Source organism: Lathamus discolor, chromosome 15, assembly GCF_037157495.1.
Source record: "Lathamus discolor isolate bLatDis1 chromosome 15, bLatDis1.hap1, whole genome shotgun sequence".
Taxonomy (NCBI): Eukaryota; Metazoa; Chordata; class Aves; order Psittaciformes; family Psittacidae; genus Lathamus; species Lathamus discolor.
Window position 1 is genome coordinate 5,287,757 of NC_088898.1, and position 18,718 is coordinate 5,306,474.

The following is an 18,718-nucleotide window of genomic DNA, read 5'->3' on the forward strand; positions in this document are numbered from 1 at the left end:
CTCATGTTGACCAAAGGACCCGACCATGGGGCAGGATTGCACCTTCAGATGCTGGACATTGGCCATTCAGCATTGCCCCATCCGGACAATCTGCCTTCTACGGTCCAAGGCCACACAGGGAGGTGCCTAAGACAGCAAGTCAGGGCACTCCTCCCGCACACGGAAGGAAGCTGCTTTCTTCAGGGACCGCTGATATTTAGCCACAAACCAGCTTTATTTAGGAAAACCCCATAAATAATTAAGTGTACACAGAAACCAAGTGGGCTAAAACAAAAAGGCTATTTCAGTTTAACAGGGTTAATGCCAGGGCGCCTGAGTTGCCCAGCTCGGGGAATCCCACCCTGCACCCTAGGGGGACCCTCACTGGCCCCCTGTCACCCAGCCCATCCCCTATCCAAGGACTGATAATGGCCAAGGCCACCCAGGGCTGTGTTTGCTCTGAGCTGCAGGTTGCAACAAAACCCGATTGCAAGAGGCTGGTGGGGCACCTTGTCCCCCCCCGGGCCCTGCTGAGTCAGGGACCAGCCAAGGGCGAAGGCAACCCAGGGGTCTGGGGGGAGAGGAAAGGTGCAAGCTCAGCTCTCCCTGAGCCGCGGTGGCGAGGGACAGGAGGAGATAAGACCCCGCATCCACTCCTGTCCCTCGGCTGTGTCAGTAGGGGTAGGGCGAGACGGAGATGATGAGGATGAAGATGCTGGGCGCCCGCTGCCTGCCCGGGGCCAGCGCCTGCACCTTGAGGCGGTGGATGCCGGGGTCCCGCAGCGGGCGCAGGGTGAAGACGATGCCACGTCCGTGCTCGGTGCGGAGGGCGAAGGGGCTGCCTGGCTCCCGCTCCAGCAGCGTGAAGAGGGGATGGCGGTGAAGGGCAGAGGCCTGGGTGAGGTACACCACGGCCCGGCCGGCAGCGATGCCGAGGGGCAGGGTGAGCAGCTCGTACCGCAGCGTGGGGGCACCAGCAGAGCCGCAGTCTGGGGTGCAGAGACCCACACACAGCCTGCACGAGAGCGGGGGGACGCAGAGGGGTGTCAGAGCTGGGACACTGGGGCTCATGGTGCCATGAGGAGTATGGGATGGGCCCCCCAGCATCACTCACCCGGGGCTGGAGCCTCTCCGGTACCCAGCTGGGCACAGCGCATCCACACACTGGGCACCTCCGCGGGTGTTGAAGCACATCTGGTCCAAGCCACACTGGATAGTGCCCTCTGCACACTCATCCACATCTGCAGGCAGAAGAGAGATTGATGTGAGGGTGGCAGAGTGTCCCAGGATGAAATAGGGATTCAAACCCAGCTCCCAACCCCTGACTGGGCCCTCAGATACTGGGGCAGAGAGACCAAAGGAGGAAGAAGGAGAAAGACCGGCAGTCCCAAAGGGGTGACACCCGGGGCACCATGGGGACTGCATTCACACCCCAAGGGATACAGCATCCCGCAGAGCAGGGGCATCCCCCCTGCACCCCCACACTGACCATGGCAGCTCTTCCCATTGGGCAGCAGCCGGTACCCGGTGGGGCAGATGCAGCGGTAGCTGCCCGGGGCGTTCCTGCAGTCGTGCTGGCACTGCCTCAGCATCTGGCACTCATCAAGGTCTGTGGGGTGAGAGGGGTGAAGACAAGCTGGGAAGTGTCAGTCCTCTCTGGTGCCCACTGCCCTGCAGCATCCTGGCTCTCACCAACCATCCCCAGAACAGCCAAGCCCAGAGAGACCCCAACCCCATGAACAGGGGCTCAAACAAATGGGAGACAGGGCAGCAACTGGCAAAGGAGCTGCCTTTATGGCCTCTGAACTCCCTGCAAAGCCCTTCCCTGATGCACACTCACCAGTGCAGGTGCCATTCCTTCTGATGAAGCCCATGGGGCATGGAGGACCCCGGGCACCCAGCCCCACATCCTTTGCCACCCGGCGAAGGGCAAGCTGGGTGTATAAGGACCCTCCCCAGGGGCTGCTTGGCCCCAGCCTGCCCACGGGGGTGTCCCTGTGGGTGCTGTCCGTTGTGTCCCCTCCATCCACCTCTGCAGCCCCACACTCTCCATCCGGCAGCAGGGTCCTGCCGGAGGGACACAGGCACTCATAGGAGCCCCGCAGGTTGCGGCACTCAAAGGCACACGGTGGAGGAAGCTGCAGGCACTCGTTTATGTCTGGTGGAGGAGAGAGATGGGGAGTTGCAGCTGGATGGGGAAACTGAGGCTGGAGCAGGGCAGGAGAGCGACTGTGACCCTGTGCCCAGCTCATACCCAGGCATGGCCAGCCGGTGCCCAGCGAGTGGTAGCCGGGAGGGCAGACGCAGCGGTAGGTCCCTGCAGTGTTCTGGCAGAGCTGGTTGTAGCGGCAGGCGTGGGACCCCGCGGCACATTCATCGATATCTGGGGAGCAGAGACAAGGTTGGGGTGACGGGGAGGTAGCACCATGCAGCACCACCCTCACACCCCATTGGGAAGGGTCCGTACCAGTGCAGTGCAGCTGCCCAGGGCCCAGGATGAATCCCAGTGGGCACTGGTCTCCATCAGCTGCTGGGAAGCAAGCGGAGGTGATGGGAAGGGACAGGTCACTGCAGGGATGTGGCCTTTGTGCCCTCAGAGCCACCCAGGGCTGACAAGGGATCCCGGTGTCTCCATCCCCATCCCTACGAATCCCCCTGTTACCAGCATCAAGCGAGGCACGGAGCTGGAAGCGGAGCTGCTCTGAGGCTGGGTCATAAGAGGTTTTGATGGCGCTGGCCCGGACATGCTGCACCCGGGGGGGCTGCGGGCCCACGGGGGGTTCATACACGATGGTGTGGTTGCAGTGGGCACGGATGATGTGCCCATCCCGCAGGAATCTCTGCACTGAGCCCCCCGAGAGCCGCCCTGTGCCCGTCTGCACATAGCGCTCACTGAAGTCCTGGGGGGAGGCAGGGAGTGGGTTCAGGCCATGGACCCCCCCCCAGGCTCCCAGTATGGGAGTGGTTGCCCCGCAGGGAGAATGGGCAGCACTGGTACCTGCAGCACCGCGGCATCGCCGATGCTCTCGGGCACAGAGCCGCTGATCACGGTGTCCAGCAGCAGAGCACCAGCAGCATCCGTGCCCTGGGAGAGGTGGGTGACCCGCAGGAGCTCTCCTGCCATAGGGGAAAACAGTGAGCAGCAGCCCACAGCACCCCTAAACACAGCTCCATCTCCAATGGGAACCTCAGCCCCGCGCTGACATGAGTCCCCGGGATGGGGCATGGGGGAGATGGAAGCTCCTGGGGCTCCCAACACTGCTCACCTGTGCCAAACTGCAGCTGAGATTCCTGATGGAATGTGCCCCGGCTGAGCAGGAACCCATTCCGGGCCTCACCGCTGGTGTGCATCAAGGACCAGTAAATGGGGGCGATGACAGCGACCAGCACCCGCAGCAGTGGGCCTGAAGATGGGGGAGAAAAGGGGTCACCCTCCTAACATGCACCCAGCCCTCCCCAGCTACCCCAGGCTCCTCTCCCATAGGGAACAGCACAGCTGCGGGGTGCTGGTTTGGGGCAGAAAATCACTAAAATGCATCTTTCCCTCCAAATTTACACCTGACACAGGTCAAACCCCTCCCTGGGGTGAGGGCAGGGCTGGTGACCTACCTGCAGCGGGTGGGATGCTGCCGATGCTGCTCCGGATGGCGGTGGTGCCGGACTGCGGGTCATCCAGCACACTGGCATCAAGGGTGGTGACACCGAGCTCATGGGTGTTGATGGCCCCGGCCAGGCTGCCCCGCACCCGGCGCGGCTCCTCTGGGGTGAGAGGGACAGGGGCGGTGGTGTTGGGGCTGTGGTCCCTTGGGAAAGCGGGGAATCTGCCCTCTCAATAGTTTGTGTGTTAAGAAAACCTCATTTTCTGGAGGTGAAGGCTGCAAGCACAGCCCTCAAAGACCCCCCATAGGTCTGGGCAGCCACGTTGACAGGGGATGCTGCAAGTGTGGCTCTGTATCTTGCATACACAGATGTGCACCAAAACCCCCCAAATCCTGCTCTCTATCAACCCCTGGTCCTGGCCACAGCCCCAGGCTTTTATTTGCCTCTCCTCTGGTATATGCAGCATCAAATGCCAGCAGCCATGCAAGGAGCACGCAGAGCTTCCTCCAGCCTGGCCCTCTGCTCCCCGAGGGGGAGAGGATGTGCCTGTACATCAAGCAGAGCCCCTGGAAAATGGGAATTTGATCATGAGCAGGAAGGCTGAGGAGAGGCCAACAGGAACGTGGGCTGGCACACGGCAGCTGCGGGATAAGGATTTGACTGGGCTCAAACCTTTAGGTGAGCAGCAGAAGAGAAGAGAGAGCAAACCAGAGCATGGCAGGGGGGGTGGAACTAGATGATCTTAAGGGCCTTTCCAACCCTATCCTGTGATTCTGTGACTGAAGGGGTTTAGAGCAAGCAAGGACGGAAAATAGCCCTCCAAAACACCCTGCAGGAGGTCTTACCCCGGGGTGTAACAGCACTAGGGGCAGACCCAGCCCTAGGCTTTAAGCAACATGGTCTAGTGGAAGGTGTCCCTGCCCATGGAACTGGATGAGCTCTAAAGATGCCTTCCAACCCAAACCATTCCATGGTTCTATGCAGCTGCAGGGGAGGGCACCCACCTTGCACAGCCAGGGAGGCATGGGCCACAGCAGCCCCCAGGGTGTTGCGAGCGAGGCAGGAGTATCTGCCAGCATCACGGCGGGCAGCAGCGGGCAGGAGCAGCGTGGCATTGAGCAGGATGCGGGCACGGGGACCCTCGGGCAATGGCTCCCCATCGCGCTGCCACTCCACAGATGGGGTGGGCTCCCCAGACACCACACAGTGCAGCAGCACCTGCTGCCCGGCTCGCACCACCGCCACCCGCGGCATCACCACCACCATGGGGGCACCTGGGCAAGGAGAGCAGTGCAGCATCCCAGCGGTACTGTGGCCATTCCCCAAGGGGTGATCTGGGGGGGCTGAGGGGTGATGCAATGGGCAGTCCCTCAAAAAGTGGGGGCAGAGGGGGCAGCACTCACTCTGTAGGGCCAGGGTGACCACCTTTGCCGCTGTGCCTGCATCATTCTCCGCCACACACCGGTAGTGACCCTCGTCAGTGCTCTAGTGGTACCAACAGCATCGATGCGGTGCTTGGCTTTGTTGTGGAAAGCACTGGCACCCCTCAAGCCCCACTCACCCGCACGGCACGGATGGCCAAGGAGCCATTGTGCAGCAGACGCAGGCGCCCACCAGCCACCACCGGCACCCCATCCTTGCTCCAGCGGACAAGGGGCAGGGGGTGGCCCCGGGCATCGCAATGGAGGAGGACATCATCCCCGGGATGCTCCATCTGGTAGGTGCTGGGGTCCCCCTCTATGATGGGTGCCTCTAGGAAAGGGAGATGGATGGTAGAGGTAGGGGGCCAGCTGAGCACCCCGGGTTCCCTGCCAGCACCTACCTCTGATGGAGACAAAGGCAGTGGCCCTGATGGCACCGACTCTGTTCTCTGCATGGCAGATGTAGGTCCCGCTGTCGGCACGTGTGGCTGCCTCCCGTCTCAGGGTGCTCCAGCCGCTCTGCCCCACCACGCCATCTGTGGGTGCAAAACACCCAAACAGCATAGTTGGGGACCAGCCATACAAGCCCTGCACAACCAGGCACGTCGGCACTCCGGTAAGCAGAACAAGGCCTGGGATGGCAGCAGGATCACATCCCTCCCCAGGCTCAGCATCCCCTGCCCGCTGCCGACGCACCAGTGATGAGCTGCCCATTGGACATCCAGGACACTCGGGGCTGGGGGCTGCCCGTGGCAGCACACACCAGCTCCAGCCGCTCGCCCCGGCTCAGGGTGACGTCCTGGGGCAGGCGGGTGAAGGTGGGCAGGCTGTGGATGGAAAGGGAGAGCCGGCGAACAGCGCTCCCGGCCGAGTTCACCGCGGTGCAGGAGTAGCTCCCGGCATCCCCTTCCTGCATGGGGAAAAGGGGAGGATAAGGAGGGCCCAGCTTGAGTCTGGGCTCCAGCTGCAGCCCTGGCTCACTGGGCTGTGGCTCTGTGCACCCAAAAAGCCATTTTTGGGTCATCCGCTTATTGAAGCCCACATCAGCAAACCCACACTGCCCCAGCCAAACAGCCTGTTGCAAAGGACCAAACAGGGTTTTCCCTCTACCCAATGCCCCTGAAAGCAGCCAGGGACACAGCATGATGCGGATCAACCCCTTCTTTTCAGCAGCAGACGCTTGTTTCTCAGCTCTCTGGCCTTACAGCTGGCTTGGCAGCAGGAGGGGATGGTCCTTACCTGGACATCCCGGAGCAGCAGGTCCCCGGAGGGCAGGACAGTGGCCTTCCCCCCCCAGCCCCACACTGGGGCTCCGTCCCGGCTCCAGGACACGCGAGGATCAGGAACACCGCGGGCAGCACAGGGCAGCAGCACCTCCAGCCCCTCCAGCACAGCCAGCTCCGCCGGGCCAGCAGCAATGACGGGGGGCACTGGATGGGGCAAGGACAGGGACTTGCTTGCACCTTGGCAGCCACATTTCACTGTGAGGTGCAGGGGAAGGAGCAGAGCAAGAGGCAAGGGCAAGTGATGGGGCTCTGGTTGCTGCCTTACCTTGCACAATCAGCCTGGTCCTCCCCGCAGCAGTGCCCGAGGGGTTGCGAGCCACACACAGGTAGGTGCCTGCATCCCCTGGGGAGGCTCGGAGGAGATGGAGCTGCCCATTGGGGAGCACCTTCAGCCCAGGCCCTGTGGGGAATGAAGGGCAGGATGTGCAATGCAGCCATGCCAGTGTGTGGATGGATGGTGTGCAGGGATTGCTTCCCACCCTTCCTGGGGAGTCTCCAGGGAATGGCTCCAGCGACCACTGCACCCATCCTGGTCAGGAGCCGGGAGGACCATCCACGGTGTCACCCAGCACCCTGCTAGGACACCCACAACCCATGGCACCCAACCCCCCCCCCACCCCAGGCAAAGGCTGCAGGCAGCATGGGCTTTGCCAGCCCCGGCAGGCTCCCTCTCACCTCCGGCAATGCCGACACCATCCTTCTGCCAGGTGACCTCTGGCTGTGGGATGCCTGTCGCCTCGCAGGACAGCACCGTGCTAGTGTTGACCATCACCATCACCATGCCAGGCAGGGGCTTCAAGGCAGGGGGGTCTGCAAGCAGCAGGGCAGCGCTGCTCACCAGGGCTCCCCTCCAAGCTGTGCCAAGGAACAGGGAGCGGGACCCCCCAGGATCGGGACCCCGCAGGATCAGGACCCCGGGAGCTGCATGTACCATGCACCATGAGCCGGAGGTGCTTCCGGGCCGTGCCAGCAGCGCTCCTCGCCGTGCATGTGTAGTGACCAGCGTGTGCGGGCAGCGCCTGCCTGATCTCCAGAGCCCCTGAAAGGCAGCAGAGGGAGGCAGCAGGCAGAAGGCAGACAGGGACCCACTGCCCCTCTGGGGCTGCGCTGCCCAGTGCCTGTACCTGTGGGCAGGATGCGGTACCCCCCTCCGCGGCTGCCCAGCCGAGCCCCCTCCTTGCTCCATGACACTGCAGGGGGGGGCACACCGGAGGTGTAGCAGGTAAGGACAGCGGGGGACAGCCGGGTGACGACCACGTCCGTAAGGTCATCGGCAATGGTGGGAGGCACTGGAGAGGTGAGGCAAGAAGGTGAGCAGGGCTGCATGGCAGATGCTGAAGGGGATTCCATCCCCATGCACTTGGGCACAGACATTGACTGCTTTCCTTCTTGCCCAGTTCTAGAGAGAGGATCCAACCCCACAGGAGATCCACGTCACCTGGGAAAGCTGCTCCCAGCAAGACTCGCAGCCCTAACAGCTCACTCACCATGGATGGACACACCAAAGACCTTGCGTGCCTCTCCAGCAGCATTGGTAGCGATGCACTCGAACCACCCCTCATCCCGGGGACCAGGGCTGGTGATGAGCAGTGACCCCGATGACTGCAGGCTGCATGGGCAGAGCATCGGGGTCAACCTCTGCTCCATGGGGAACAGTGAGAAGGGGAGAAAGGGTCCTATGGTGCCACTCATCGGTGGATGAGGTGGCCGGTGCAGTGGGTACCTATAGGCGCCAGACGGGAGGTGTGGGTTCAGGGGGTGACCATCCTTCTCCCATCTGATGTGGGGCTCAGGGGATCCCCAAGCATCACAGCCCAGTGTGGCCGGCTGCTGAGCCAACAGGGTGAGGTTGGAGGGCCCGGGGGCGATGGCAGGAGGGACTGTGGAAGCACATGGCGGTCATGAGCAGAGAACGGCAGCACATTGTTGCACTGATGGGAGCTGCCCAGCAGCCATGGGTTGGACAGGGCCGAGCCCCCGAAGGATCCATCTGGCTCGTCCACCTACCCAGGATTTGGAGGTCCAGGCCTCGCCAGTCGGAGCCGGCGGGGCTGGATGCCATGCAGAGGTAATAGCCTGAATCCTGGACCTGAACGGGGTTGATGTGCAGCGAGCCTCCTGGCAGGAGCTGCAGCCTGGAGAAGGAGAGTAAAGCAGCCCCTTGAGGCTCTGCATGTCCTGGCTGCAACACATGGGCTCAGGCATGTGGGGAGGGTGACATGTGCCATTGCAGCCATGCAGCACGTGTCCACTGAGCTAGTGTGGGGCCAGCTTTTCATAGGGGCCAGTGCTCCAGGCACACCAAAGCACCCACTGATGGGGAGGGTGGCACAACCCAAGAGCCAGCTCCTGGTGCCCGCAGAGCCCCGTACCTGCTGCTCCCGCCGAGGGGCAGGAGCCGTCCATCCCTCCGCCACGTCACTCGGGGCACGGGCCAGCCCTGCGCCCGGCACGGCAGCACGGCAGAGCCATTGAGCAGTGCTCTCACCTCCTCGGGGCCTGGCTGGATCTCCGGGGCCACTGCGGCAGAGCAGAAAGCCAGAGACAGGGCTCAGGGGATGGAGAAGCTCAGCCCCAACCCCGCCTTCCCATTACCCCAACCCCAGGACACCCCATAGCATTGCACATCCCTAAGCTAATGGCGAAGGAGCATTCACCGCTACCAAAGCCCCATGACAGGGTGGCACTCACCATGGACCTCCACGTGGACGTTCCGGCTGGTGCCCTCCAGTGCACTGGTGTCCCTGCAGCTGTATTCCCCACCATCCGCTGCCACCACAGCCTGGATCTGGAGGAAGCGTCCCTCGGCCAGGACCTGCCTGCGGGAATCCTCCTGACACCCCCCCAGAACCTCCCATCAGCAGCTTCTCCCCAGTCACCACGGCCACGAGCCTGAAGGGGCTGATTGAGGTGCACCGCAGCCCCTGCACCAGCCCAGGTCCCATCCCATCGCACACACACCTGCAGCAGGGAGCCCTCCCGGTGCCACTCGATGTGGGGGAAAGGCACAGCATCCTCTGGGCACTCCAGGATGAGCTGCCCCCCTGCCATAGCAGTGATGCTGGGGGTCTCTCCAACGCTCGCCATGCTGAGAGGTGCTGTGGGACACAGACCAGGGGAGTCAGGGGGTGGTAAATGGGTTGGGCACCCACATATTTGTCCCCATACATCATGCATGAGGCCCCTGCTCTAGGGCCATGCTACCTTGGATGTTGATGTGGAAGCTCCTGCTGTCCTCCCCAGCAGGACTAGTCGCCAGGCAGGTGTACAAACCAGCATCAGCCACCTACACAGAGCCAGGAGAGAGACAAACTGCGGCACAAAAAGAAAGTGCAGGTGGGGAGAGGAAAGAGGAGCCTCTACCTTAGTGCTCTCGATGTGGAGGGTGCTCTCATTCCCCAGCACAAGCCAGGGCCCTGCCAGCAGCCGTCCATCCTTCTCCCAGGTGACAGTGGGCACGGGGACCCCCGTCACCACGCACGTCAGCTCCAGCGGGGTGCCCACAGTGATGGACATCTCGGTGGGCTGGGATGCAGCCTGGATGCGGGGTGGCTCTGCAAGGCACACGGTGAGATGGGTGGGCTCATCCCCTCCTTGCACCCAACACACATCCTTGCTCCCACATCCCCGGGGGACGGCACGCACCCATCACCAGGAGGTGGAAGGCTTTGCTGGCCTCCCCCACCTCGTTTGCAGCCAGGCAGGAGTACACCCCAGCATCAGCTGGCCCCACGGCCCCCAGGCTCAGCTGCGGGCCGCTGGGCTCCCCGGTGCTCTGCCACCGCAGGGGCTCTCCATCCTTCAGCCAGGTCACTGCTGGTGCTGGGGACCCGGTGGCATCGCAGGTGAAGGTGACATCGGAACCCTCGGCCACCATCTGTTCCTCGCTGCTGTCCGGGCTCTCCAGGACAGGGGGCACTGGGGAGGGAGGAATTCCCTTTACAGGGGGTTATGGGAGGAAAGGTGGATGCCCAGGCACTGGGGATGTGCTTGGCAGGTCCCCGCTGTCCTGTGGGCACCCAGAGGTGGCTCAGCATCCCCACAGGGTGCTCTAGGACTGCTTTCAAGCTGGTTCTGCCTTGTTCCATTTCCTCCGAGCACACCCTGACTAAGGGACAGCTCAGGACCCCACTTGGAAACAAGGCTGCAAAGCACAACACGTGCTCTGACAGCAGAGTCAGTGCCGGGGCAGCCTCTGGTCTGCTCTCCCCTAATGCCTCATTTCCCATACCCCGTATCTGCAGGACGAAGCTGCGATCGGCCACCCCTGCCCGGCTGGAAGCAATGCAGGTGTAGAGCCCGGCGTCAGAGACCTGTGCCTTGGAGATCCTATCCCATGGAATGGGAAACAGGGATGGGGTGGAGACATCACCTCCAGGTCCCCCTCTGCCCACCAAAGCCTCCACACTGAGATGCAGCCACCTCAGGGTGCAGCCGTGGGCACCCCATCAATCAAACCTGGGTACCAGCCCCAAAGCCCACATCCGAGCATCACTCCAGGGGTGGCTTCTTACCGGAGAACGTGTCCAGCTGAGAGCAGGGTGACACGAGGGGACAAGCGCAGGGGCAGCCCATCCTTCAGCCAGGTCACGTGCAGTGGAGGGGACCCCCGTGCCTGGCACTCCAGTGTCACCATTGCAGACAGGACACCCCGGACCACCTCTGAGTCATCAGCACCTCTCTGGATGGCAGGAGGGACTGGGCGAGGGGACAGAGGGGCTGATGTGGCTGTAAGGGGCTGACGGCCCTGGCACTGCCCTTAGGTCCCGGCTCTGCTCACCCAGCACGCTCAGTGTGTGCAGCTGTGTGTCTTCACCCGCGCTGTTTCGGGCCAGGCATGTGTATGCCCCCGAGTCGGCAGCTTGGAGACCCTCGAGGAGCAGGGAGCTGCCATCCGGGGACATCCTGCAGAGGGTGGACGGAGCAGTGACCTGTGTGTCCATCCCTGATGTGCCCATGGGGCGGAGATGCTCTGTGCTTGGCTCAAACCCAGGCTGCAGGGTTTGGGATGCGCTGCAAGGCCAGGGCAGTGGCTGGGGCTCTGCCAGGATGCAGGGCCATCCAGGACACCAGGGCTTAACGCGCAATGGTGCTCCTCAGCAATCACAGAGTGGTTTAGGTGGGAAGGGACCTTAAAGCTCCTCAGCTCCAACCCCTGCCACGGGCAGGGACCCCTTCCACTGGAGCAGCTTGCTCTGAGCCCCTGTGTCCAACCTGGCCTTGAGCACTGCCAAGGATGGGGCAGCCACAGCTTGGGCATGTCCCAGCCCAAGCAGAGAGAGGGGGAAGCAGCAGCAGAGCTCAGCCTGCCTCGCACTGCCCATGGGGAAACTGAGGCACGGACAGTGCAGACTCACCGGGCGTGGGAAGGGGGCTGCAGCTCTAGGGGCTGCCCATCCTTGAGCCAGGAGATCCGGGGGGGGGGCTGCCCCTCTGCCTGGCACTCCAGCATCACCCCTCCGCCCTCCAGCACGCTGTGCTCACTGGGGACCCCCACGCTGGTGATCCGGGGTGCCACTGCACCGGGGAGAGAGGGAGGATGAGGGAGAGGAAGGGAATGAAGGCTCCTGTCTGATGGAGGAGCCGCCGCAGGAAGCCCTACCTCGCACCAGCACCAGGAAGTCCTTGCGTGTCTCAGTGCCTGCGCCCTGCACCAGGCAAGTGTACCGGCCCTGGTGGAAGGGCTGGAGGGGGCTGAGCTGGAGCTGGCTCCCCCCGGACACCAGGCCCTGCTCCGGGCTGTTGTCTGCGAGGAGACGGGGCGAATGAAGGTGGCTGCAGCAGCAGTGCTCCACCAAGCCCTCTCCCAGGGGTATTGTCATGCTCCCCTCTTCCTACCCCCAGGACCCAGGTTTGGGGACATTGTTGAAGCAGAGGATGGGGTCTGCAGAGCACTGGGCATCACTAGAGCTTTGCAAGAGAAAAGGGCCGCAGGTTCTGGGGCAAATCCCTGTCCAAGCAGATACCCCAAAAGCTGGTACCCACAGGGCCCACTCCCGCATCCCTCCATGACATCTTAAGCCCACATCCCATTGCTTTAAGCCTCAGGAACAAATCTGAGGCCTGTTAAAAATATATAGGGAAAATTCCAGTCCCTTCATGCACTATCCTCTCCAATGTGAGGCCCTATAGGTCTCTTGCAGCAGGATTAGCAATGGGGAAACTGAGGCAGGACTGCTTCAGACAGCGCGGCAGCGAGGGTGGGGATGGCAGCGTGGCACTGGCTGTGCTGTGCACGTACCCAGCGGGCTCCCGTCCTTCAGCCAGGTGATGGCAGGGGTGGTCACACCGGTGACTTGGCAGGTCAGGACAAGGGGGGTCCCCACGTTGGCTTTGAGCATCTCCTGCTGCGGGTCTTGGATGTCAGGGGGCTCTGAGGAGGAGAAGGGGCAGGGATGGGATGTGTGGAAAGGAGCATGGTGTTTGCTGTCAGCTCCTCGGTGTGCACTCGGGAGGCAAAGCTCCCTCCGAAGCCCTCACCACCTACCATGCACAGTGAGGATGAAGCGCTTCTCGTCCTGGCCAGCCACGTTCAGCGCCACACACGTGTATGTGCCCGAGCTGGAAGCCTGCAGGCGAGAGAGCTGCAGCACCTGTGAGCCTGCAGGAAGCAGAAAGCAAGGAGTCAGGAGCAGGTCTGGACCACCCCACAGGAAAGCAGCCAGCCAAGCTCTATACGAGAGGTGTATGACCATCCAAACCCCTCTTTGAGGTCCGAGGCCTCATGGTGCACAGCAACAAAGGGTGCTGAGCTCCTGGGGAGCAGCAGTGCGGAGTCTGCAGGATGCAACCCTTGGTGCTCTCCAGAGAAGCAGGTTGTTAGTGCATGGAACAACTAAAACTCTGAGCTTGAGTCCCATGTGTGCCATACAGAAGGGCTGATGCCCAGCCCCAGGGGAGAGGCTGTCCTGATGTACCTGGAGCGACGGTCACCTCCTCACTGAGCTGCAGGATGCGGCCATCCTTGTACCAGGCAATCTCTGCTGTGGGGTGGGACCGGACATCACACACCAACGAGATGCTGCCGTTGATGACACCATTGATGCTTTCGGGGTTTGTGCCCACAATCCAGGGAGCTTCTGCTCCAGAACACCCCAAAAGACAGAGCCAAAGGGGAGCCATCACCACAGAGGCTGAGCTCTCCATAGGAGGAAATGCACACTGAGCATCTTGTGCTGGCACCTCAACCTCCTGGCACAAGGTAAGTGTGAAAGCACAAGGAGGCAGAGGCAGCCACGTGGTTCGGGAGCCACCGCTGGCAGAGGAGGAAGAGGAGGAGGGTGGTAAATCAGCAACCCAGGGAAGGGTTTGCTGGCAATACCTTACCCTGCACAGTGAGGGCAAAGTGCTTCTCAGCTGACCCGGCCGGGTTCTCGGCCACGCACGTGTAACCGCCCGTGTCACCCACCTCCACTGCAGCCACCTGAAAAGGGGGAGCAGAGCTCTGCTGTGAGCTGCCCTGACCCACGGAGCTGCTGGGGCTCCCTTAGGGACCTCGGCAAATGGCAAGACCGAGGGAGGGAAGAGCATCTTTGGGAGGGAAGAGCATCTCATCCCCTTCATCTGATCTCTATTGTGCTCCCCCCCAGCACAACCACCCTGCCGAGGGGGACGCCGACCTGCAGTACTGTGCCGCTCTCCAGGAGCTGATGCCGTGGGCCAGCCACAACAGGGGCATCATTCCAGAGCCAGGACACCGCAGGCACTGGGTGCCCAGTGGCCTCACACTTGAAGCGGACGGTGCCATTGATGGTGGCCGTCACCTCCTCAGCCAGGTCCTCTGTGGCACCGTGGATGGCCGGGGCGGCTGGAAGCAGGCGGTTATGGGGCTGCTGTGTGCCTCCCTCCTCTCCCTGCCCCAGCCCCGTACTCACTCAGCACCTCCAGCTCATAGTGCAGGCGGCCCCGTCCCGCTGTGCTGGCTGCCTCGCACGTGTACCTGCCCGCATCCTCCTCCCGCACTGCCGGCAGCTCCAGCACCCAGCCCCCTGTGGCAAAGAGCAGCAGTCAGAGGGTCCCTTCTGCATCCCTGCATGTCCCACAGGCAGGATCCAACCTCCTCCATGCTATGGATGCTCTCAACACACAAAGCTTCTGCAGGAGCCCTCTCCAAACCCTACCGTGGGGGTCCATGCCTATTACCTAACAGCATCTGCACGCCCTGGCCAGGGGAGAGGGGCTCCCCATCCTTGTACCAGGTGAGCTGGGGAGGTGGGATGGCATTGGTGTCGCAGTACAGGGCGGTGGGCTGGTTGAGGACAGCTTGCCGGTGCTCCGTCACCTCCCCATCCTGGTCTTCCTCCCTGTAGAAGGCCTCAAGGGCTTCACTGGAGCTTGTCTGCTGCTGGAAGAGCGGTGGCACTGTGGGGACAGGCTGTTGTCAGCTGCGGGGAATGGGGACTCACGCCTCCCCATGCAACCAGAGCATCTGCCCAGGCCTGACCGGGGCCAAGGAGATGCTCGTTTTCCTGCAGGTACAAGCTCCCTTCCTGCACACCCTGCTCTGCTCCCACAAGGACCCCACCAAGGACGCCTCCTCTGGCCCCACTGCTATGGGCACCGGCTCACCTTGGACATGCACGATGAAGTCCCTGTCGTCTTCACCCACAGCATTGGTGGCCACGCAGCTGTAATGCCCCGAATCCGAGACACCGGCTGGTTTGATCTGAAGGACCTGCCCCTCGCTGAGGATCTGGAGGTGGCCATCGCTTTCCAGGAGCTGCATGGGGACACCAGCCCCAGGGCACAGAAGAAACCATGGTAGGAGGAGATGACGCAGCCAGGAGGGGGATAGAGCCCAGCCAGCACCTCCTCTTTTAGGAGTCACAGTCAGGGCCTCACCTGCTTGTCCTTGTACCAGCGGATGGTGGGCTCGGGCACAGCCCAGGTCTCGCACTCCAGCATCACTGTGCTGTTGACCTTGGCTTTCACCTCCTTCACAGCATATTCCCCTGAAGGCTCATCCCTGGCAATCCAGGGAGGAACTAGTGTGGAGAGATGGCACAGATGAGAGAAGAGCTCTCATTGCCCTTGCTTTGCCTTAGTCAATGACAGGCAGCACCTCAGGGTACTGATGGACATGACAAGCGGTGTCCTTTGGGGGTGTGTTGGGACCAGTGCTGTTTTGTGCCACATCAGTGGCATAGTGACAGCAAATGCACCCTTCTCCTGTGAAGACAGGCTGAGAGGGTTGGGATTGGTCAGCCTGGAGAAGAAAAGGCTCCGAGGAGACCTCGGAGCACTTTCCAGTGCCTAAAGGGGCCAACAAGAAAGCTGGAGAGGGGCCTTTGACAAGGGTCTGTAGGGACAGGACAAGGGGGAATGGCTTTAACCTGATGGAGGAGACCAGATGCTTTTTGGGGTGGCAGCACCAGCTGCACAAGGTGTAGCTCCCCAGGATGAAGGCATGGGAAGGGAAGGAAGGAGCACTGGCTTGGTTACAGCGGTGGGATCGCTGCAGGAATTAAGGACATGGAAAGCTCCCGCACCCAGGACCTTCACAGAGTAGTTCTTCATGGCCTCCCCGGCTCCATTGGCCACAATGCAGCTGTATGTGCCTGCATCCTCTTCCTGCGCATTCAGGATCTGCAGCCCGTGGCCACCTGGGCAAAGGGGATCTCCTGAGAGGGTCTCTACTCACAGCCTCAGCTGTCTATCCCCAGGCAGCACAGAAGGCATCCTAAGGGACCTGCTGACCACCCGCAAGTCTGACCCGCAAGCTCTTCTGGAGCCCAGTTTCCAGGTTTATGGAAATCAGTGCTGTCCCACTGATGCTGCTGAGGATGCTCTAGCGATTAGCGGATGATGCAGCACATGGAAAACCAGCATCCATCTGATGTGTCCTGCAGGACCTCACTATCCCATTGCCCTGGACCACAACCAGACCACGAAGAGGCCCCGCTCCCAATCCCGCAGGCATGCAGCAAGGGGGCACTGTGGTCATGCAGTCAGTGAATGCCAGCACCGTACCAGGGAGCAGGAGGATGTTTCTAGATGCTTTGAGGGGAACCTCATCCTTTAGCCAGGTGATGTTGGGAGATGGGTATTCCAGAGCCTCGCAGACCAGGGAGACGGGGTTGTTGATGATCACTGTGACTTCAGCAGCAGCAGCGCTGTGGGCATCTCCAACCAAGGCAGGGCTGGCTGCAGAGATGTGTTTGTGTAGCTGATGAGCTTTAGCACCCACTTAGGCTTCCCAACGCTTCACCTCCCAACCAGAGAGCATGATCCAAGATCATGTCCAAGTTGGACTTCACCACACAGCATGTACAACACAAGTCCAGCTTTAGACTCTGCCCTGAATTGCTACCCTCCAAAACCAGCAGATACACATCCCTTTCCCATAAACCATCGTCAGAAATGGGTCCTGCACTACATGGACCCTCCAAGAGGTCTTACAAGTGCTTTGGGTCACATCCAGGACCTTATGCCATCCCATACCAAGGGATCCTCTCCACCTACCTAGGGTAGGCAATGACAAAGCCCTCTAATTCCATGACCCCTGCTCACACCTGAGACTGTCTCCACCAAAGGCATCTCATACCCATAACATCTAGCAGGTAGTGCTTGGTTTGATTTGCCACAGAGCAGGAGTAGCGGCCAGCATCAGACCGGGAGGCTCGGGGGATGTGGAGCATGGAGCCATCAGGAGATACGGAGAAGGTGTCCCCACTGGGCAGAGGGTGGCCGTCTTTCAGCCAGGTGATGTGGGGCTGGGGGTTGCCTGTGTGGGATGGAAAGCAGGCTTTAGCCTTCAAAAGTCAAGTTTTTCCATGTGTGAGCACAGCCTGACCGGGGTCACTGCGCTGGAGCTTTTCTGGGAAGCCGGAACATCAGCCCAAATCCAAGATAGTCATGATCTGGATCAGGATTTTACAGGCTGCTGTATGAGCCAGCAAGAAGAAAGAAAACTGTCCTGAGTAGGAGGTGATTGATTATTCCCACCACTAAAGGAGAAACCAGATTAGAGGAATTTCAGCTCCATTTGGGAAAGATCGGAGCTTATGTTGTGGAACAAGCTCCCCCCGGGCTCCCCCTCCCCAGCACTTCCCGGACAGCCCAACTGCAAAGCCAGGAACTAGCCCAAGAAAGCTCTTCAACTGCTCTCATGTCATCGGCTGGAGCCATCCCTTTGCTCTGCACCCCAAAGGGAGGCCTCAGGTCAGCTCCCACCTCCTCGTGCCACCCCGTGTGATGCTCACCCGCAGCCAGGCAGGACCAGGTGACGGGGTGACCCTCGGGGACTTTGGTGATCTCTTCTTCACCCACGTTCTCAATGTGGGGGGGAACTGGGAACACAAGGCACCAGGGACCTCAGCAGCTGGACAGCCTCACCGAGCCTCTGAGCTCACATGCTAAGGCACAAAGCACTGCAGCCCCCACCATGCCCAGTCTTAACTTGTGCCTCTTCCTGCGAGGATGAAACTGAAATCCTTGAAGCCCTCTCCTTACCTAGGACCTCCACATAGAAATGCCTCCTGGCCTCCCCAGCTACATTGCTGGCCAGGCAGGAATAGTGGCCACCATCCTGGGCTCGGGCACGGGTGAGCCTCAGCAGCCAGCCCCCTGGAAGCAGAGAGGTCTCATGGCCCCACATCCAGGCACCATCCCCACAGTGCTCCTGCAGGGAGCTCCACCACGTTTAAACCCATCAGCATCAGGGTAAGACGTGTTCCCAAAGCACTTGTCTCTCACAGCATCCGTGCCTCATCCCTGACCTGACAGCACGTGTGTGTGCTCGCTGGGGGTGATGGGAGACCCATCCCTGGACCAGGTGACGGTGGGCAAGGGAACGCCGGTGGCCTCGCAGGTCAGTGTCAGGGATCCTTGCAGAGAGACACTGGTATTGGTTGTCGAGCCTTGAATGAACTCAGGAGGAACTGGGGATGCAGAAAACAACGGGCATCCATTTGCAAAGCAGCCAAGACGGGAGAGGAGCAAGTCAAATGGGGAAAACTGGGTAAATCCAGCCTGTTCCCACCCTCCTGCTTTGTACACTTTGAGGACACAAGCCCAGAAGGACCATCAGCATCATCTGAAGTTGTCAGCTTTGAGGATGTCATGGCACAAGTGACCCACAGCAAGTATGTGCCACTTACCTGCTCTCCAAGCCCGTGCTTACAGGTGTGCCACAAACCTGGCCACAGGCTCTGAGCCACCTCAGCCCTTTCTCAGCTCGAGTGCTTGGTGCCTTCACCCGTGAGTTTTCCCCAAGGCCTTAGGAAGTAAATGACTTTATAAAGTGTGAGATGGCCTGCTGTGATGGCCCTGGAAAGAAACTCCTGCCTGATGGAGCCAGTCCTACAGCTATTCCTAGAGCATACCCCTTCTGACCTCTGTGTGCTGGGTTGTCCAGTATCTCCTCCACATCAGGTTGTATCAAACCCATGGTGGGACACAGCCACCCTCCTGAGCCTGCCTGCATCCATACCC

General features: G+C 61.2%; 1 protein-coding gene across 1 annotated transcript in view; it reads right to left on the bottom strand.

Moving 5' to 3' along the window:
• Window positions 1–190: 190 nt before the first annotated feature.
• The window catches only part of HMCN2 (hemicentin 2), a 34,666-nt gene continuing 16,138 nt past the window's right edge, over window positions 191–18,718 (bottom strand). The window contains exons 31-79 of the mRNA XM_065695540.1: window positions 18,004–18,165; window positions 17,738–17,851; window positions 17,488–17,574; window positions 16,830–17,009; window positions 16,256–16,429; window positions 15,775–15,888; window positions 15,128–15,270; window positions 14,855–15,005; window positions 14,429–14,647; window positions 14,161–14,274; window positions 13,906–14,093; window positions 13,613–13,709; window positions 13,204–13,365; window positions 12,774–12,887; window positions 12,528–12,659; window positions 11,889–12,032; window positions 11,644–11,803; window positions 11,067–11,191; window positions 10,801–10,984; window positions 10,518–10,615; window positions 9,932–10,204; window positions 9,650–9,840; window positions 9,491–9,572; window positions 9,248–9,384; window positions 8,978–9,119; window positions 8,659–8,806; window positions 8,294–8,421; window positions 8,010–8,166; window positions 7,774–7,895; window positions 7,411–7,575; window positions 7,218–7,325; window positions 6,962–7,096; window positions 6,552–6,686; window positions 6,240–6,430; window positions 5,697–5,910; window positions 5,402–5,536; window positions 5,141–5,331; window positions 4,983–5,064; window positions 4,584–4,853; window positions 3,589–3,738; window positions 3,246–3,383; window positions 2,978–3,096; window positions 2,642–2,879; window positions 2,447–2,509; window positions 2,234–2,362; window positions 1,820–2,137; window positions 1,469–1,588; window positions 1,094–1,220; window positions 191–994 (exon numbers count right to left, since the gene is read on the bottom strand). Of these exons, the coding sequence (XP_065551612.1) occupies window positions 652–994; window positions 1,094–1,220; window positions 1,469–1,588; window positions 1,820–2,137; window positions 2,234–2,362; window positions 2,447–2,509; window positions 2,642–2,879; window positions 2,978–3,096; window positions 3,246–3,383; window positions 3,589–3,738; window positions 4,584–4,853; window positions 4,983–5,064; window positions 5,141–5,331; window positions 5,402–5,536; window positions 5,697–5,910; window positions 6,240–6,430; window positions 6,552–6,686; window positions 6,962–7,096; window positions 7,218–7,325; window positions 7,411–7,575; window positions 7,774–7,895; window positions 8,010–8,166; window positions 8,294–8,421; window positions 8,659–8,806; window positions 8,978–9,119; window positions 9,248–9,384; window positions 9,491–9,572; window positions 9,650–9,840; window positions 9,932–10,204; window positions 10,518–10,615; window positions 10,801–10,984; window positions 11,067–11,191; window positions 11,644–11,803; window positions 11,889–12,032; window positions 12,528–12,659; window positions 12,774–12,887; window positions 13,204–13,365; window positions 13,613–13,709; window positions 13,906–14,093; window positions 14,161–14,274; window positions 14,429–14,647; window positions 14,855–15,005; window positions 15,128–15,270; window positions 15,775–15,888; window positions 16,256–16,429; window positions 16,830–17,009; window positions 17,488–17,574; window positions 17,738–17,851; window positions 18,004–18,165 (7,613 nt within the window). The 3' untranslated portion in view covers window positions 191–651. The remainder of the gene's footprint in view (window positions 995–1,093; window positions 1,221–1,468; window positions 1,589–1,819; window positions 2,138–2,233; window positions 2,363–2,446; window positions 2,510–2,641; window positions 2,880–2,977; window positions 3,097–3,245; window positions 3,384–3,588; window positions 3,739–4,583; window positions 4,854–4,982; window positions 5,065–5,140; window positions 5,332–5,401; window positions 5,537–5,696; window positions 5,911–6,239; window positions 6,431–6,551; window positions 6,687–6,961; window positions 7,097–7,217; window positions 7,326–7,410; window positions 7,576–7,773; window positions 7,896–8,009; window positions 8,167–8,293; window positions 8,422–8,658; window positions 8,807–8,977; window positions 9,120–9,247; window positions 9,385–9,490; window positions 9,573–9,649; window positions 9,841–9,931; window positions 10,205–10,517; window positions 10,616–10,800; window positions 10,985–11,066; window positions 11,192–11,643; window positions 11,804–11,888; window positions 12,033–12,527; window positions 12,660–12,773; window positions 12,888–13,203; window positions 13,366–13,612; window positions 13,710–13,905; window positions 14,094–14,160; window positions 14,275–14,428; window positions 14,648–14,854; window positions 15,006–15,127; window positions 15,271–15,774; window positions 15,889–16,255; window positions 16,430–16,829; window positions 17,010–17,487; window positions 17,575–17,737; window positions 17,852–18,003; window positions 18,166–18,718) is intronic.